The sequence below is a fragment of the Protomyctophum parallelum genome (genome assembly GCF_964188405.1).
Source record: "Protomyctophum parallelum genome assembly, chromosome: 12".
NCBI classification, from domain to species: Eukaryota; Metazoa; Chordata; class Actinopteri; order Myctophiformes; family Myctophidae; genus Protomyctophum; species Protomyctophum parallelum.
This window is the reverse complement of record NC_139712.1, coordinates 28272938-28292944: the sequence shown is the minus strand read 5'-3', so window position 1 is coordinate 28292944 and position 20007 is coordinate 28272938. Positions and strand designations below refer to the sequence as shown.

At 41.2% G+C, this 20007-nt stretch overlaps 2 protein-coding genes across 3 annotated transcripts in view; one reads left to right on the top strand and one right to left on the bottom strand.

Annotated features, from left to right (window-relative positions):
• LOC310867873 (collectin-12-like) overlaps positions 1-11139 on the top strand; it is a gene marked incomplete at its 5' end in the record, with an annotated part of 60019 nt that extends 48880 nt beyond the window's left edge. For both annotated transcript variants that reach the window (XM_083778028.1, XM_083778027.1), the window contains 4 exons: positions 2824-2960; positions 6002-6111; positions 7174-7319; positions 8821-11139. In XM_083778028.1, coding sequence (XP_083634154.1) covers positions 2824-2960; positions 6002-6111; positions 7174-7319; positions 8821-8840 — 413 coding nt within the window. In that variant the 3' untranslated portion in view covers positions 8841-11139. The remainder of the gene's footprint in view (positions 1-2823; positions 2961-6001; positions 6112-7173; positions 7320-8820) is intronic.
• hacd1 (3-hydroxyacyl-CoA dehydratase 1) overlaps positions 9507-20007 on the bottom strand; it is a 12448-nt gene continuing 1947 nt past the window's right edge. Inside the window, exons 2-7 of the mRNA XM_083778029.1 lie at positions 18001-18118; positions 16961-16979; positions 16174-16262; positions 15945-16066; positions 12630-12808; positions 9507-12384 (exon numbers count right to left, since the gene is read on the bottom strand). Coding sequence (XP_083634155.1) covers positions 12302-12384; positions 12630-12808; positions 15945-16066; positions 16174-16262; positions 16961-16979; positions 18001-18118 — 610 coding nt within the window. The 3' untranslated portion in view covers positions 9507-12301. The remainder of the gene's footprint in view (positions 12385-12629; positions 12809-15944; positions 16067-16173; positions 16263-16960; positions 16980-18000; positions 18119-20007) is intronic.

The window sequence follows — 20007 nt, the reverse complement described above, 5'->3', positions numbered from 1 at the left end:
TATTTTTTGCGCCGCCGCGTTGTCTCGCTGCTGCGCTGCACAGACAGCAGCTTGTGTGTAACATGTGCGTTCGTGTAAATGTTCGTGTAAATGTTTTAGGTCGGCCGGTCGGTGATTTGGTCTGTCCTTCATATATTTTTTTTTCTGCTCTCGTTGGACTTAACTTTAAAAGTCCAATGGAACACCTCTTTGTAACGGGTCGCTGTAGTATAGTGGTCTAATTCCTCGCCTCTCTATTCTTTTTTGCTGAGGACGCTGGTTCAATTCCCGTTCGCGGCAGACCAAAATTATTATATTTTAGACAGACACACAGACAGACAGACAGACTGCCTGTCTGCCTGCCTGTCTGCCTGCCTAATGTATTGTAAATAATGTATTCATTCCATACGGCTATTTTTTTTTAATATAAAAACTTTTGTCTTTCGCGCGATTCGAACCAGCGTCGTCAGCACCAAAAGTTGAGAGGCGAGTGATTAAACCGCTAGACTACAGCGGCCATACGTTACAAAGAAGTGTTTCATTGGACTTATAAAGACAATAGCACCCAGCTGCAGTCTCGCAAGGGGAGGGACCGGAAGTGCTTTTATTTCCGGCTTCCACGTGCACAAGCGCACATACACGCACGCGAAATATAATGCAATATGTAATAATCAGCTCATACATTATAAAGACATTATTGCATTATGAAGTTTTATTACAGTATGAGTCGCCTATGTGGAGGTTCTTAATGTAACACATTATTACATTATAGAAAAATCTATTAAGTTATGTGCTCGTCTTTTAATTACATTATGAGCTGATTATTACATTATGAGGTCAGATGTAGAGTTGCTGGCCGCCTCAGCTCCATATATGGAGATCTAGGTGATGATCCAGTCTTTTCAATGTATGGCTATCCAGGGTTTGATGAGGTCAGTGTCGGGATCTTATATCATATGGAAACGGCCATATATGGTGGTGTGACGTGTCATGAGGCGTGACCATATATGGAGGCATGACACGAGGCGTGACATGACACACTTACTGACTGACTGACGGGAAATGCAGGTTTTCATAGTAAATTAAATGCATATGGTCGTGTGTCTGTGGTCTATGGTCTGGACATGGTGTGTGTGGGACAGGGGTACGGGGTTATAGCAACTTATTACATTACTTAAATGCCTTGATATCATTATGTTATAATCGACCATATAGGCCTAGCCTATTATTGCATATCATTTTATTATTGTTAGATTTGCATTTCTTCAAATATGCACACTTATACCACCAACTAATAAGCTTTCAATTAAAATATTACCTACAACAAACTACTTCAAACTTTTCCAAACCGACCACGTAATTATGTTTAAGCACAGATGGTACTATATACACCCGGCATGTAAGCGCGCACCAGCAAGTGCGTGTCGTGCACGCGCATTATATTTCGCGTGCGTGTATGTGCGCTTGTGCACGTGGAAGCCGGAAATAAAAGCACTTCCGGTCCCTCCCCTTGCGAGACTGCAGCTGGGTGCTATTGTCTTTATAAGTCCAATGAAACACTTCTTTGTAACGTATGGCCGCTGTAGTCTAGCGGTTTAATCACTCGCCTCTCAACTTTTGGTGCTGACGACGCTGGTTCGAATCGCGCGAAAGACAAAAGTTTTTATATTTAAAAAAAATAGCCGTATGGAATGAATACATTATTTACAATACATTAGGCAGGCAGACAGGCAGGCAGACAGGCAGTCTGTCTGTCTGTCTGTGTGTCTGTCTAAAATATAATAATTTTGGTCTGCCGCGAGCGGGAATTGAACCAGCGTCCTCAGCAAAAAAGAATAGAGAGGCGAGGAATTAGACCACTATACTACAGCGACCCGTTACAAAGAGGTGTTCCATTGGACTTTTAAAGTTAAGTCCAACGAGAGCAGAAAAAAAAATATATGAAGGACAGACCAAATCACCGACCGGCCGACCTAAAACATTTACACGAACATTTACACGAACGCACATGTTACACACAAGCTGCTGTCTGTGCAGCGCAGCAGCGAGACAACGCGGCGGTGCAAAAAATATAATAATAATAATATACCAGCAACACGGCACGAACGCACATGTTACACACAAGCTGCTGTCTGTGCGGCGCAGCGCAGCAGCGAGACAGCGAGACAATTACAGTTAGTGTCCACAGGTGACATTACCATTTGGGGGTCCCTGGGGGTCCCCAGGGGTACCCGAACCCCCGAAACCTCCAGGGGGGCCACACGATTCCAAAGAGCCCACCCCCGTCCAAAACGGTAGAGAAATGACAGAGTTACCATTTGGGCAGCAAGGGCAGAATCCATCCACCCTAAACCTGCGACCGGCGGTCCGTCGCGACGCAAAAACGGACGGAGCGACGGAGCCACGGAGCCACGGAGCGACGGACCGACGGAGCGACGGAGCCACAGACCGACCGACCGACGGAACGACGGACCGAAATAGGACCGTTCGACGGTGCGTCGCGACGGAGCGACGGTGCTAAAGCGACCGACCGTCGGTCGGAAGAAATGGATTCTGCCCTCCCTCTGAAATCTTTTGTATTTGCTGATGACATGTATTGTGTCATGTTATTCGATAATTTGTAATGCTCTCTTGATGAATTGAATGCATACATGTTAGGACCACAATGGAACCAAACCCCCTGGGCTTTTCGTGTTATCCTTTTAGCCTTCATGTCAGACTGTACCACATGCTGTTTACATGTCTGACTAATAAAGTATACCGATCGATCAATGAATCTAACTGTAACGGTAACAAACTGCCCGAGATGATCTTTAAGTGTTTAATAACCGCTCTACATTGCAGGTTGCCCTCCTGAATGGGTCAACTACAGAGACAAGTGCTACTTCTTCTCCAAAGAGCTGCATAGTTTTGATGACGCCAAGGCAAACTGTTCATTGAGTCACGCCTCACTGTTGATCATCAATGACATGGAGGAACAGGTACTTATGAGTCTATGATAGGATTTTCTAAAACAATAAATTATTTCGGTGAGAGATATTGGTCACCGAAATCATTTATTGTCGCATATCAAAGTGCTATATCCAAAGTTAGCGTTATTCAAAGTTCAAGCACTGAATAGCATATAGGCTAATGTAGGCTATTATACAGCATTCACAAAACAGTCCAGATAGAAAATGCATCCACAGCAGTATCTGCGCTTTGCAATTTCCCCAACTTCTTGTGTTTGAGTCAAACATGGTGGAAAATGAAGAGAAATCAAATCAATACCTGGTTATAAGGACCAAACAGGAAAGTAAAATTATGTTCATGCTTCATTAGCATTGACGTGCAACACGTGTGCAAGACATGGTCATGGGCCCTTTATTGTATGAGGCTGCAATTGTCAAGGTTAAAGACTCAAATGCACTGTGTCTAAGGATACACAATTCTTCTGACTACGTGTTACATTCCCTTTGTATGTCTAGGGGTATTTAAGAAGAGGATGCAACACGGCTGGCACGAGAATTGTTATTTATTAAACGTTAGAATGATAAAGTATAATAATAATGAACAATAAAGATTACAACTTCAAATACAAAACAAAACCATCAAAACTATCTATCCCTATTCTAAAGTATCACATGAACCTCTTACCTACCTCTAACCAATAAATGAAATTAAATGTTACACAAATTCAAACTACCTAAACTGTCTACACTAACTACTGCCTAACAAAGGGTTACAAAAAGTACGCTCCCATAGGCCATATATATATTATATATCTCGATATATATATATATATATATATATATATAATTATAATCAGTTGTAACTTTAGCACAAGATCACAGACTACAGCTCAGGGGACTCCACACAGGTATAGCCCCTGGCCTATGCCTATAAACAGATTTGAAACTTTGAGCTTTAACTAGCTCCGACGGACAGAGTGCTCCTCAGTATGGGGTGACTGAGAGACAATGCCAATGATTGCATGTCACAGCTGCTGCTAAGTAGTCTTTCCAGGCTGGTCCTCTTAGCATGGATTGGCTCCTAGTGACGAGGGGGTGGGCAGACAGAAAGGAGGTTGATGGTTCTTCTCCGCCTCCACGCCCCACAGCAGACCAGACCTGTGGCTGAAAGGGTCGATCAGCACTCTGTATAATGTGACCTATTCATCATAGCTGTACCCTTTATAATATATACACATATATATATATACACACATAACCACATTATCATATACTATATATATATATATATATATATATATATATACATAAACACAATAATATATATACACATATATATATATATACATAACCATGTTATCATATACCATATATAAACACAATCCCTGATTATGTAACCCTACGTATGAAGTATAAATTTGGCTTCAAACCAATTTTCCATACCTTTTACTGGAAATGAAGGTTTGCCCTGCAGACTGCATGGGACCTCATTACTGTCATGTACAATTAGCAGGGGTGGAAGAATTAAGTACTCACATGTTTTACTTAAGTAAATGTATCAATACTACAATGCATGCAAATACTCAGTTGCATTCAAAATGTACTTGAGTAAAAGTACAAAAGTACGGGTATAAAAATGTACTTAAAGTACCAAGCAGAATGTCCCATTGCACATGCATTTTCACATTTATAAAATGTATTACAATCTTTTGAAAATCTTTTCAAATGGCCGAAATGTATTTAGGGCTGAGGTAGGTAATGTTTAAATGTATGTTTATTGTTTTGTAATAATGATCGAAATCTACAAAATAACTAGTAGCCTAACTAAAGTACAATATTTGCCTCTTGAGATGTAGAGTAAAGAGTAGAAGTAGAAGTAGAAGTAAAAGTACTGAATATTGGAATATACTCCACTAAAGTTGGGGGGGGGAATCTAATTTGTACCTAAGTACAGTACTTGAGTAAATGTACTTAGTTATTTTCCACCACTGGACCCTGGTGCTGTTATGTTAAATGTGTCATTGCTCTGCAATGCATGATGTCATTATTTTGGTAGAAGTTGTTGTGACTCAGTGTTTTATGCTGTGTCCCAGTGTTGATTTTGACAGCAAAGTTTGATTTAGTTTTAGTGTTTTGAATAGACAAAATATCATACGACTTTTGTCAACTAAATCCACAGTTTATTTAGTCTACAAAAAATATTTTAGCAGGCCTTGATGGCGCCACAATGGCTGATTTTACACTAGGTTGCATGGCGAAAATAGCCGATCTACAAGCTCACAATGTGTTGATGCATTGTGGACTTGTAGATGTGGACTTTTTTCAGAGCACAACCAACCATAAAATGATTAGTCTTTTATGCTGCATTCACATGGGAACAGGCAAGCGGTAGACAGCAAACAGCACCACCTGCTGGACGGCACGGTACGGTAAAAAGATAAAATAATTTAACATTGATGCCGTCTGCCGTTACCGTCGCCGGTTCTGGCGGCGTGCCGTCCTTTTCCATTTACCGTCGTGCTCCCGTCCACTAAAATGACCTCCGGTTTGCCTTCTGCCGTCTGCCTGATCCCATCTGAATGCAGCATAAGTTCTACTGGATCTCGTCTCCACTAGTCCCTCCCTATTAAACATTTGAGCTTCAAAAAAATAAAATAATAATTATCCCACGATTTTGTAACCCATTTTTCACCCCTGTGTCAATTATCTAATGTGATCCTGGGCTCTACACACCCTCCGCCATCCTGGGGAGAGCAACGGACTTGAACTCATGCTTACTTCATGCATGAGTGTCCAAGTTGCTCCTTACACCTAACGGGGGAGTTTCCCTGGTTGGACGTAGTGCGTGGTAGGAACACGTTATTCCAACCAGTTCCTTTCCCCTCCATCAGGCGGCCCGGCTGGCCAGGGGGAGGCAGTGTAGAGACCAGACCATTACTGCATGTTTTTTGTGCTTTTATTCAGTGTTCGGCAGTGACAAAAAGGTAGTTGGCGAACATTCTTCGAAACTTCATAGTTTTTAGTCTACGAAATCGACACTGCTCTCAATCCCTCTCTGTGACGCGGTGCAGAAATGGCTGAAGAAGCAGACGACAGGGAAGGGTTACTTCTGGATGGGGCTGACGGACAGGGAGGAGGAGAACACGTGGTGCTGGCTGGACGGAACCCAACCTGCCTTCACGTGAGTCTCAACCAGTGTTGATTTTGACAGCAAATTTAGATTTTAGTTTTAGTCATATTTTTGTCATCTGAAATGTTTTAGTGTTAGTCTAGTTTTAGTCGACTAAATATCATAAGATCTTAGTCGACTAAATCTACAGTTGATTTAGTCAACTAAAATGTATTTTTTTAGGCCTTGATGCCGTCGTAATGATTTTACACTTGCTCATTCTAGCAACTCCAAATAACGGCTACAGCTCTGCACCTAATGTAATGAACATAAGCCTTGTAAGCTGACGTGAGCCATGATCTCACACGTTTTTACGGATTCATCGTTTTGCCCGTTTACGTGGAGACGCCATGCAGAGCGTTTTCAAAGATTTCCACTCTGGAGAGTCTGGAAGGAGTTTTCATTTTGTTGGGTTTTCAACCCTTATTTAGCCATTTTCTATGGTAACCGTTCTCTTGTAAAGGGGGCCTAACGTTTTGTGTTTATTCGTGAATTGACGCCCCTACTTGCCCCTACACTACAGCGTCAGACACAAGCATCAAAAGTAGCAGATCTACAAGTGTTTTGAGCTTGATCTGCAACTTTTGCTACTTTTTCATCATTTAAATTAAATAAGCTTAAATTCTAGTTTAAATTTTAATAAAAGTGTTCATATTCCAAGTGCAGACGGTGTGCAGGTCATTTTGTATATTTTGTGCATTTTTTTTAAAAATACGTTGGTCCCTGCCTACGCACCCCCGATCAGGTCTGCATAAGACTTTGTTTCCCAAGTTTTCTCATTTTCAAATGGCCGAGTGATTAAAGGTTTGTATTCAGTCTACAAAATAACTAATAACTCTTTTTCAAATAAATGTAATGGAGTATAAGTACAATATTTGGAACCAGGATGTAGTGTAGCAGAAGTACGAGTAAAGTAAAGTACAAATACCTCACAATTGTACTTAAGTACAGTACTTACTACTACTTAAGTAATTGTACTTTCCACCACTGTTTATTGGTCCAGTTTCTGTGGGGGTTCTGCTACTCTATACTTGTATTAATGTGTTGTCACTGCCCTCTGCTGGTCGCCTGCAGGAAGTGGAAGCCTGGCCAGCCTGATAACTGGGGCCACGGACATGAGAGAGGAGAGAATTGTGCGGGGCTCATTCACGAAGGGCTGTGGAATGATTTCTTCTGTGAAGATCTCATAAGCTACATCTGTGAGAAAGAGATGGAGGGCGGTGAGTCTCTCTCTCACTACTGCGACCGATTCCTTTCCTGCGTCTTATTTTACCATGTTCACACGGCAGCCAGTTTTGCTCTTACATTGTTCATTGCTTGATTGATTGATTTTATTTGATGACATGACTTTACATAAAAAGTGCACCGTAGCACCTTCCTGATACAGTCATAGCATCACAGAGGATCAGGGGACACAGGTCATTATGTCCGTACACGGACAAATTAGTCCGTTTACACAATTTATTATAATGTTCTTATTTTGATCATAAGACCCAATTACTGGATGTCAGTCTCCAGGTTTTGTTCAGAATAATATATATAACGACACTATGACACATTAGGAGTCCAACTACTACTAGTGCTTGTCAAATGTTTTGCAAGGACCCCATTCACTCTCTCAGAATTACAGACATTTTATGGCCATTCAGAATTTTTTAATCAGGACTACCTCTTTATGTGTTTCTGGCAATATTATTGTCCACTCATTTTGTATGTCCGTGGCAAAAGACATATTTTGACAAACATCTCCCCCTGTAGAGGATAAAAACACAATAAAGTCCATTGTGGTCCTCTTCACTTAAAACACTTGCAACATGACAAACAAACAAATCCTGTGTCTGTCTGTCTGTCCCTATGGGTGTTTAGAGTAGGACCTTTGACCCTGCTGTTTAGACGGTACCACCTATACACACACACACACACAGCACTGCTCAGTTCACATGGAGTGCGATTTTTCAGGTTAAGGCCTGGCTCAGGGAACAGGACGCCCCTGCCATGAATAGTCCACCATGGGCACCATTGGAGGTGCGACAGGCCCAAGGCCTAGTAGGAAGTTAATTGTAATTTAAATAATTAATCGTTCTTAACATTACGGTGAGTTAATTAAATTAGTTAACTTTGACAGCCCTACTAAAAAGAAAATGAACAGAAAACCTTCCTAAGGTTCCTAAGAGCTCTTTTAAAGGTGCTCAGATAAGCACTTGTTGCTCAGAGAAGCACTCAAGCACTTGTTTATCTATTTGTGCTGACTCGGGCTTGATAAGCTTCCTTGTGCATGGTGTCATGCACCAGAAATAGTCGCCAGGACTGATTTCAGTCATTTGGATTCCATATAGAAGCCAGCATGTCTTCTGTGTGTGTGTGTGTGTGTGTGTGTGTGTGTGTGTGTGTGTGTGTGTGTGTGTGTGTGTGTGTGTGTGTGTGTGTGTGTGTGTGTGTGTGTGTGTGTGTGTGTGTGTGTGTGTGTGTGTGTGTGTGTGTGTGTGTGTGTGTGTGTGTGTGTGCCCGCTTCCCAACTTCCCAGAATAAAGTATAGCCTATACTGCTTGAACGTATTGCAGATTAGGCCTATAGCAATAAAGTTACACACACACACTGTGTACACACACACACTGTTTTCACAAATAGCATAATAGGAAATGATGAATTCAGATGTAAGATAATATTTTTCCTTTAATCCATGGTAATGGGGCATTCCATGCCTTTGTTTTGTTTCTACAGCGGGATCCCCTGGGTCATAGCACTGTCTTTGACAGGCGAGGGTGTACTGAGCAGCTAGACTCCACTCACACAGGTCACTGGTGCACTGACCAAGCACATGGACATTATTACGTATGGAGAGAGAAGAGGGACAATTTTGAACTGAGCCCACGGCTGTGTGAGCAAACCTCATCTTCGCACCGGTGACCAAATTCTGTTCTTCCTTCAAAATGAACTCAGTTCAGCATTATATTTTTACAGCATGTGCAATACAGCTGCAGGACAATCACAAAATGTGGAGAAATGTTTTGTTTTGTTTCTTTATTTTTATTTTCTTAATCACCAATTGATTTATATTGATATTTTGCATTGTCTATGACTATTCCACATACAACTGAATATCTGAATGTATATTTTTCATAGTACTGCGGTTCTTTTTGTAGGATATGAATTCTATAAAGCCAAGGGGACTCACCATAGTGCCTTCAACAGTTATGTTTAAAGGTATGATCTTGAAAGGTGCAAAGGCATTTTGCAAAAATATGTTGCAGATAATATGCTATCTTTGACAAACCCCACTACGGTAATCTATTGAATGTCTGGCTATATAGTGCCTTTTTAATATCACTTACCAGAGTCAGAATAAATGAAGTATTTACACTTAAAATGTCTGAAAATCAGCTTGATTTTAAAGCTGAGACTGCAAGTTTACAACATAGTATTACGTATTATGGTATTTTATAGAACATGGGAGTTTTTTGTTACGGTTACAGTACATGTACATTCAATGAGAGACTGTAGATCCTGCCTACAAACATCAGATGTGCCACTATGCTGCGCTCAGGGAATTCATGTTTCCTGGTATTGTTAAAAACACTCAAAGTGTAAACAACACCACAAAGAGACAGAGGAAACCACGTAATACAATGATGGAAAAAAAACCTACAAATAAAGATGTAAAACCAACAAAGCGCTTATGAGCTTGTTTTCCCACGTTTGAGTTTGCATGCAGAACCATATACAGTAGATGAAATATAGATCCGTATTGGTTAAAATATACATCACAAAACTCCACTCCATTCTATTGAAGAACCTAGTTTATTTATTTATTTTTGCACAAAATGTTATTTTCATATATTTACTGTCTTGATAAATAATACTAGTCCAGTGATTTTTGTTTTTAAACATTGATCTTTATTGTTTTTGTTTTTATGATTTTCTTTTTCCTGTCTAGCCCAGATCGCAATCAAGATGTTAGATTCCTAGCATCATGTAGCCCGGCATGACCAGACTAATATCGCTGCGTAGATATTAAGTCTACGGCGGTTACAAACAGATTCAAGCAGATTCAAGCGTCAATAGTGGGCTCTGATTGGTCACCCACAGCTCTGGAATGAACTGAAATGTAATTCAAACCGAGGAGTGCCAGACCAATCTGTTTGGTTTCCAGGCTAAGCATCATGGGCTAGGTATAGCAGTTTTTAAGTCTGTACAGTTTCTTCCAATCATTTCACATCCTGTTTACCATCTGTAGTTCTACTCCAATCACAGACACTCCTTCAGCAGCACAGAAGAGAGAAAGTATCTCATCGTAGCACCTTTAATAGGAGGCACTCGAAACTCTAGATTATTTGTCAGCGACATGGACAACAACAGCTTGAAGAAGATTGTGACTACATAAAATAATCTCTACCGCTGTAGATTTGTTTGTGGTCTATGACAAGAATCAAATGTAGTTTTAAGATGCACTCCCGTAAATTTTTGACATGGTAAACATCAAAGCGACATAAAAGAGAATAGGAGCAGAGTGATGGAGTCTGAGCAGTGACTTAATTCATCCATATGTTCATGCATTCATTCATTCATTCATTCATTCGTTCAGTTACAGGCTTAGCTTCAAAATAGATACTGTATTGCCAACCAAGTGAATCAAGTGATATGTGAATAAATTAAATTGTCCTTAAGAAATTTAAATCTAATCTATGCATATATCTAGCTGGTTATTTCACATTGCTGTGTTCACAAATAAGGCTTAACAAACGTACACAGAGGAAGCAACAAATTGCCCAAATGTCTGTTTATATTGAGGTATAATATTGCTATGTGTAATTTTTTATTTGAAACCTTTTGGTTACAACCTATTGCCACATGCTGTTTACGTATAAAATCACTGGTGGAAAATACTTAAAAATATAAAATGCCAATTGATTAAAAAATGCAGCTCAAGGGACACAAGTCTAACCGTTTCCTTTCTCCTTTTATTATAACATTTTGTTATTACACCAAAAGTGGTGACCAATTGAATTCTGTGCCGCTCACTCTCAATAGTGTTTTTTTTTTACCTCATTAACCAAATCTCTTCACATGGACTGCCTACCAGCCCCTCAGCTTTGTAACATAATTTAATGGTCACTAATTTCGGTAAACACACTACTCTGTTGCATCATTCGAAACCCTACACGGCTTGTGCAAGGATGCGCTGTGATTGGCCAGTGCACTTGTGCAAGGACACGCTGTGATTGGCCAGTAGCCACTTTGAGTGGCAGTCAGGACAAACACTCTCGCCAGAACTGATTTACTATTCTGTGCCTAATCGGGTTGCAACTCGAACGGCACTGAGTCGTCTCAATCGAACTTCGCAACGTTCGGCACGGCAACTCGCTCACTCTAGCTCGTTCGGTGGTGCCTCACGTGGCTCAATTCGCTTGAGGCGGCGCGCCTCTGTCGCAGTCTAAAACTATACTTTATCGGCCCAAAAAACAGTCTGCAGTTGTTTTGGCGAGAGGCACTTCCGCGTTGGCTACAAGCCAATGGTCAGGTGGTTACAAGCACAAACCTTGTAGAGTTTAGAATGCCGCTACTCTGTCTCACACAGAAGGTGGGTGCAGTGTCTTGTCTCAGTCATCATCGGCGCTGAAGACTTTCAGGCAGCAAGGTGGTTTCAGCTCAACGTGGCAATAGATCGTTGGTGGACACGGAATTCAGAAGGGATGTATCCACACTGATGACAGTGACAGCCGGAGCCACAGTGCAAACTGACAGGCTCCATCCCATATCAGGGTGACAATTCCAACAGACTTGAGGCCTTTGTCTCCGGTTTCCATTAGCACCACTGACATGGAGCGCGATCATGTTAATCAATGCTCAGATTGCCTAACATGAACCCCCTTCCAGACAGTGAGGGTGATGATGATGATGGTCATTGCTGGCTCAGTGACTAAAGGGTTTGGTATCGATCGGTGCATGTGCTTATTCCTGTTTGACGCTGGTTATTTCAGGTAAAAGTCCACACCTGTTGGATGGCCTTTTTGCAGACAGTGGTATTGGCAGGTCTGACTCTCCTACACTGATGGATGAATAGATGAACTGGGGGAAGCGGTGCATAAAGGTGGTGGTGAGTGTCGGGGGAAGGGGGGGGGGGGGGGGTGAGAGGGTGGGGGGCTACGGAGGCTGGCCTGTCCCAAATAACAGCCAGTTGACCGGAGAGGTGCAGCGGCTACGGCTAGTCATCCTTCTCCACTATCACCTCTCCAAGAAGCATCCGTCTCCTCTGGCGAAGCATGTGGAAGTACAGCTGAGGAAACACTGGGGGAGAGAACACAAAAAGACACAGATTATGGTCAGGCCCATCGTGCATGTGCGTCTTCTTAATTTTTGCCTAAATAACAAAGTAGCATGCACTGTTGTTCCCGAGCAATGTATCTATTATGATAATGCAAGTGCTCAGTATTAAGTGATTCACAGAGCAACCACATATTGCATCTGATGTGGTTATACTGTAACAACCCGTGCAAACATTGATTAAAGATGTGATGTAAAACACTCCTTACGTGGGATGTAGGACAGCATGACGATGATGAGGCAGTAGTAGTAGTCAAAAGAGACGTTATACTTGTTGGGGAGCCTCATAGAATACATTCCAGATCGGCGCACAACTGGCAAAGCGGCGTAAATGGTGAACAGTTCGCCAACCACTCCAAGAGGGTACAGGATGATGAAGAAGTTGTATCTAGAAAAAAAGTGAGATGGAGATCTTTAAAAGCTAGTAGTGTATGCTCACAAAGTCATGGGCAAGTTCTCAGTCGCCACGACAGATTTCAATAGAAGTCGGCATGTCTTCTATGGACATGCGCAGCAAAAATAGAATAATTCTGCAAGCTGTCAACGTGTCTGCGACACATTGAGAGCTTGTAAATAGACTGTTGTCAGTTATTATTTAAGATTTGAGTATTTGAAGTGATCAAACTAGCAATATGTTCAGAAACATCTTCCATAAAATGTTAATAGTCTCAGATATTTCATATCGTTGCTGAAACCACCAAACTCCAATTTTGATTTGATTTGATTTTTTGTTGTTGCATAAATCAGTGCTATTGAACACCCTTTACGTGTGTTGTTTCTAAAATATTTAACCAATGAAAAGTAGTAAAGAGTGCTTGGAACAAAACCTCTTAACTTTGCTTTAATCCATGCTTGCATGCACCCATCCATCCAGATTTGTGGGTGGTTAAAACACTTGGATGCATAAGAAGTGAAATAGTCTGCATGTATTTATATACAGCGCCTTTTCCATAAGCACTTCAAGTGAACCTGTTATTTTCTTCACACACTGACGGAGGAGGCAGTGACATAATCGAGGGGAAATCCAAAGCTAATAGAAACTGCAGGCTTTCTATTCCTGGGAAGTTACCATACTATAATATAATCCATTGTTCTCAAATTGAATGCAATTTTTTATAAAGATTTTAAAATCCTGTTGGAAATGACCAAACCTGCCTACTTAATGGATGATGTCACCGGTAGGAGAGTTTCTGGACTCTCAACAGTCCTCCTCTGAGACACAGAGAGTGAGTAGACCAAAATAATTTACCATATTATTATGAGCATAGCGAGGACCAATTATATGAAGATAGATTGAAAATGGGTGTAGTGGAAAATCAATCTCCTTCTACGCGAGTAGTGTAGTGTGACAATTTGATTACACTTGTCATTCTGCCAGAACACTGAACATTGCCAGACACAGTAGAGGAGCAGAGAGCACGTCAACACCAACTCCTCCTCCCTATGACGGCATGATTCTTCTACAATGTGGTGGCAATCTGAGAACCCATCGGCAAAAAATAAAGGAAAAAGAGTGCCCTCTTTTCCTTTGAGTCAACAGTCTGTCAACAGTCTGTCTCGAGAGACTGATATGGTGGTGACTCAGGGTTCTACGAGAATCCAGTATTTACTCGAGAATGCAAAGATCAGCCTTAGCCTTAGCCTCAGACTCTGGATGTGGATGTGGGAGAAATGACGGGCGAAACATTCCGTGACCAAAACAGTTGGTCTTAAAAAGAGGAGCAGCTGAACATGAGCCCCCCTCTCTCTCTCTGGGGGCCTGTAGCCTCGGCCATGTGCTTAAGGAACCCCTGAGAATGCCAGGTGGAAGAGTGGGGGAAGTATTAAGAACTACACTGTGTGTACACTGCAGTGCACCAAAGAGTATGAGGCCAATTTTTGTATGCTACTGTATGTTGATGAATTGGATACATACGTAGGACCACAATGGAAACAAGCAGGGGTCATCAATGTGGCCACCATTGTATTTTTGAGCGTTGCCTCCGCCCTCCGCTCCATTACGCAGCTATGTGTGTATGTATGTCCCCGTATGTGTGCGAACACGGAAATCTGCAACACTCTGTCATTTCTCGACCGTTTCAGACACGGGAAGGCTCGCAGGAACCGGGCCGGCCCCCTGCGGGCACGTTCCTGGGGTCTGGATGTTCCGTGGACCCCCACACGGTAACTCTTATTTCTCGACGGTTTCGGACGCGGGTGGCTTGCGGGAACCGGAAAACAACGGAGACCAACAGCAGAAATATTAACCTGCGAGAACATTTCTAGTCCACAGAGAGAGTACATCATCTCTAAAGTGCGTTACTTTGAAGTGAGAGTGCCATCTCTGCGTCGTGAGATGCCGAGCCTGTGTTTTGGATGGCTGTCCGTGTGTACAGCTGACGTTCCGTTAACACTACTCTAATTTCATCTCATCTCCTGTGACAGAGAGATATGTTAGGCCAGAATGCCATGTCATACAGTAAGTGCATGCTCCTCATACAGTAGGCCAATGTTATGTCACACAGGGGCGATAAAAGATGAAATTAAAGGGACGTTTGGGGTCCATTTTTAGATGTGCTTTTGTGTTTTCCTAATGTTCTAGTGTAGCTTTACACTAGAACAAATTGAAAATACTGGAGATTATTCAATCCCCATCTGTGGTGTGGGTGGATTTAATCAATCACACCTGGCCACACCTGGAGTCAAACTAATAGATTCTGGGCTGGGTGGGACTATACACCTGTTGTGCATGATCGATCTACTGCTATGCACATAGGATGAATGGCCATCGCAACACACGCACACTCAAGGAGAGCCTCTGTTACGACATCTGCTTTTCTTGGATCCCAGAATGTGTGGCGATACAGTATATCCACTTGAGTTTATAGGCTACAAAAGACATTGCAAGCAGCATGAAGGTACAGTGTGGTTCTGTAACTCACTTGATCCAACTGCTGACTGTTTTTTAACTTCACCTTTTGTTTCTAATTGCCTTATCTCATACTCGCTATGTCATCACAGCACAATGTTAATGTTTAGTTCACTGGATAAATGGTTATAGTGATATCACATTATCACTACACACCCATGCTACTTGTCACTGTGTCTGCCGGTCTGGCCAATTTTACACAACATACACTGGGTGGCACAGCCGCACAGCTGTGTATGTTGTGTAAAATTGGCCAGACAGGTGTAAAGCCAGTTATGGCCATTGATTATTATTCACACTTTCAATATGATTAGAGTGTGTATGTATATCGTCTCTGTCAGGTGGAAACCTCATTATGTCCAAAACTGTTTTCAGGATTCAAATTCAAAAGTAGCAGATCTACAAGCTCAAAGCGTGCCGCCTTTCAAGCTTGTGGATCTGCTACTTTTGTGTGATGTTGTAGTATGATCAAGTAGGGCACAGACAGCAATGATATGGTTAGAGCACGTGAATATGGTCAGTTGAAGGAAGCATGACAGAGGTGAGACTAGGTTAACGCACTCAAGACACATTTATCGTGTTAAGCACGGATATCATGCAGCGGCATCATCTCCACCTGGCCCATTTGACGAAGTACGGCAGGAGATTGAGCAGGTTGAATGTGTAGTAGGAATATCGGGTGATCTCTGTCACTGTCCACACCACCAGGAAGAGGATTACGCTTTCTTCGTTCTGAATCTTTATCACAATGTCAAAGAAGAACGGCAAGCATGAAGAGGGTAGGAAAGAAAAACGTTATGGTTGAGACTAGCGCAAACGGTACTGGACACTTTGGTATAGTTTACCTGTCTGATACTGTTGGTGACGAACCAAACCATGAAAATTCGTGAACACACTTGCACTCCGGTTACAATCACAGAAGTCCTCACAAGTCCTGGAATAAGAAAGAAACCGGTGTAAATTATGTAATTTCCAATGCAGGAGTCTAGCTGTAGGTTTGGTTCTGACATGGTGGAAGTAGCTAGGTTCATACTTCAGGCTTTATAATCTGTATGGATTAGTTGTACATATGATCTGTATTGTTTAATTGTACACCTGTATTGTATTCGTTTTGTTCAGGACCCCAGGAAGACCTAGAGGCTCATTCATGTGTCTTTAAAGGGGATCTTTTAATAAACTGCTCACAATGCATCGTGGGTGTGACATGTTGTGAGCTTGTAGGTCTGCTATTCTCGGCCACATTACATCATTGCGCCACGGAGCACAGATAAGGCTAATTAGGATCCAATAGTTTTTGGAGGGTTTTTTTAATCTGTTTTTCTCTTTTGAAGTTTTAGGAACCTGTAGAGCCACTTGAGAGTTTGCTGCGTAAAAGGTATTGTACAACACCTTTTATTTTATTTATTGAATGGACAATTTCCCTACTACTGTATCTGTGTTCCTATTTCATTTAATTTACACTGCCTCCTATAAGTTTGCCTTACATGCCTGCCGGAATATTTTGTGAAACTTTTATTATCTGTACCAAAACTAATGAACCAAACGTGCCATATGGGGAAAACAATGAATATATTATAACAGAGTACATTTTTAAAGGAATATAAATACACAGTATTTAAACTCATTACATACCGATTGCACAATGTCCCACCTGTAAAACAAGATTAGGTAAGAATTAGTAATGCTACCTAAAGTATATCACATATTCTGTCCATGTATCCCTTCTTGTCACCTTTGTTTGTTCAATATAGATGCTTGTTTACTATGCAGATGTACAGTTAATTGGTCACTTTATTTTATTTATTTATTTACCAGGTACAGTGCAAATTTTCACATCCATGTAATATGTATAACTACTGTATCTACAAGACAAGTAAACACAGTACAGGAGACAGGTACGATTAAGTGCTTTACAGAGTCGAACGTAATCGACACAAGAAGCACTAAGCAACAGCGGGTGAGAGAAATGTCTCCCCTCCAGTCCGTCCCTTACGTGATCCGTCGGTCTGGGGGCAAATCCCAATCCCACGCAAAGCAAGGCAGAAAAGTACCCCTGGCCACCTTTGGCAGCAGATAGCTAAATGCCTAAATTGTATAGAAGGCTTTCCTCTGCTCGAAGGTTTCAGGTTCTGCGTTACACTTTTGAATAGAGCCATTAGATTATTTTTTTCTTGACCACAAATGTTAAGAATGTAGCATGTTGTTTAGGCAAATGCTAGGTTAATTGTTTACTTGGTATCTGAGTTTCTTTGGGGCACCACTGTAGGCCCCCTATATTATCACTGCACTGTACTTATGTGACTATCTACTTTCTTTAACTGAAAAGAGACTTTCATGCCTACCCTGCCGATGGCTCACACGTCACCCTTGAAAAGAGCAAATTGCTTAAATTGCTAATTGTAACTCTCTATAAGAACTCGGCTATGGTATATCTATAGCAGCATTTGAAGGACCATTCTGATGTCAATGTATGTTGTCTATTCATACTGTAGCTTACTTACTTACTACCAATGAACCACAACCATCACAGACACTTAATTAATAAGACAGTGTCAAACACTAAAACAGGTACCAACCAACACATACAGTAAGTCACAAATTAACATTGTTGCTCTTTGAGTTTCAGGACCTCTCGAAAAGACAGAAAACCAAAAATCTGCTGTAGGTCTTACCTCAACTAATGCAAAGGTCTGGAAAAACTTGAGTGTCCTCGCTATATTTTTGTACAGACCCCTGTGTGTGCCTTTTTGCAGGTAGAAGCGAAGCATTGTCATAGCCAGGACCAGCCACCTGGGAAGAAACGAACGGGTCATATTTAGATTAAATGAACAACAATGTTTGATGTGAACAATCAAATGTAGAAGATGGGTAGGGTCGGGATCCGGAGCTGGAGGAATCCAAACCAAATCCAACATTGAGGAACCATAATCGGTTCCATTATATTTGGAAAGGTTTCCACTTTCCAGAACCGGTACATCACACTGTACGGTTTATGTGGACTTTGCGTCTGATATACAATTACAATACCGGTGGTTCCCAAACGTTTTTAATTTTGAGGACCACCATAACTCTGAGAGTGTACAAATGACAGTTACAGACCATTAAGGGTCCAAGTAACCCAGAGGGTACTTTAGGAACCACCAGTGAGGTATATATAATTTAGGAATATATCATACTATATAGGGAACCATTAAGGAATCAGAACGTTAAGAAGGAATCGTTAAGGAACCGGAATCGTTAAAATCCTAAACGGATCGCAACCCTAGTTGCGGGCAATAAAGAATAGCCTAATTTGCAAAGCATTTGTCCATATTACAGCATATCATTGCATTGATAGTTCCTGCCACCACACAATAAGTTCAGTGCATGTTATAATATAAGAAATTCAAGTGTTAGTTCAGATGTTTGGACAACAAAGGGATGCACATTGACACAAAATCCTGCAGCGATCTGACATGCTTTATAAGTGAATGCATGTGTTTAAATAACTACATAATGTTCTTCAGCACTTAAAACAGCTTAGCATATGACTGAGGCTGGAATCACTTAGTCTGACTCGGAATACAATGAGAGAATTTCTCAAGACCCCAATGGGATTCTGCACAAGAGCAGAGAGGCTTATTTGACAATCTGAAAAAAATATTACTTTGAATGAATGCTTTTGCTATTTAAAACTAGTAACTACAACAACTACACAAATATGACAAAATTCCTAAATGCACAATAGATCTATTTGTACTGAAAAACAATGTTGCAATATCATAGGCAGTTATGGGTTGTTTTATTGGGCGTGTGTGTGAAACATTTGGACCACTTATTGAACACACACACACACACACACACACACACATACACACAGGCTATTATAGAGGGTATGCATGTGACATCATCACCATACCCGGAAGTTATGCAGGAACGCCTACTGAGTGGCAAAACACTACGTTCTGGCCTTGACAGCTCATACATCCACACAGAAACGTCCTATCTGATTGCATTACACAATGTTAAGTGACGTCAAACTCACTTTTCCAATCACTTTGCCACTCGATTTCCCATTCACTTTATGCATGCGCAATTGTGCATACCCTCTATTCACCCACGTTGAATATCAACCCATAATCACCAGTAGGTTACTTATCAAGACCATGCAATGACATTCAAATCCACTACTATTATTTATGTTCCTCTAAAAACAACATTTTATCATCCCCACAGGATAGGTCAAGTTATTCCAATTTCCTTTCAGTGGAACATGAAAATGTCAATGACAGTATGCTAAAAGAAATGCAATTTCTGCGACAAAATTTGACTGCGGGACTGCTATTGGATTTTTATTTTTAAATTATGTTTCTTTGTGTCATATGAAAGCAGTAGCTTCAAATAGAGATATTGGTTGTTCAGTTTGACCCACCAGTTTTGGAGATATGGCACTTTATAGAGTAATGTCTTGCAGAGAAACAGTGAGTTGAGAAAACAGGCTTGAAAGGTTCACTTCTGTGGCCTCTAACATTACACCTAGCTACATTTAAGCATTTATTTCATATTTACATGTCAATTTCATTTCTGATATGTATTGCTCTAGTATGTGAAGAGGCTGCCTGTGCTATTAACTCATTTTGGATAATAAATAAATTCAGTGTTTCTCCTCTGGTGAAAAGCTGGAGGTTGCACGATGGCAG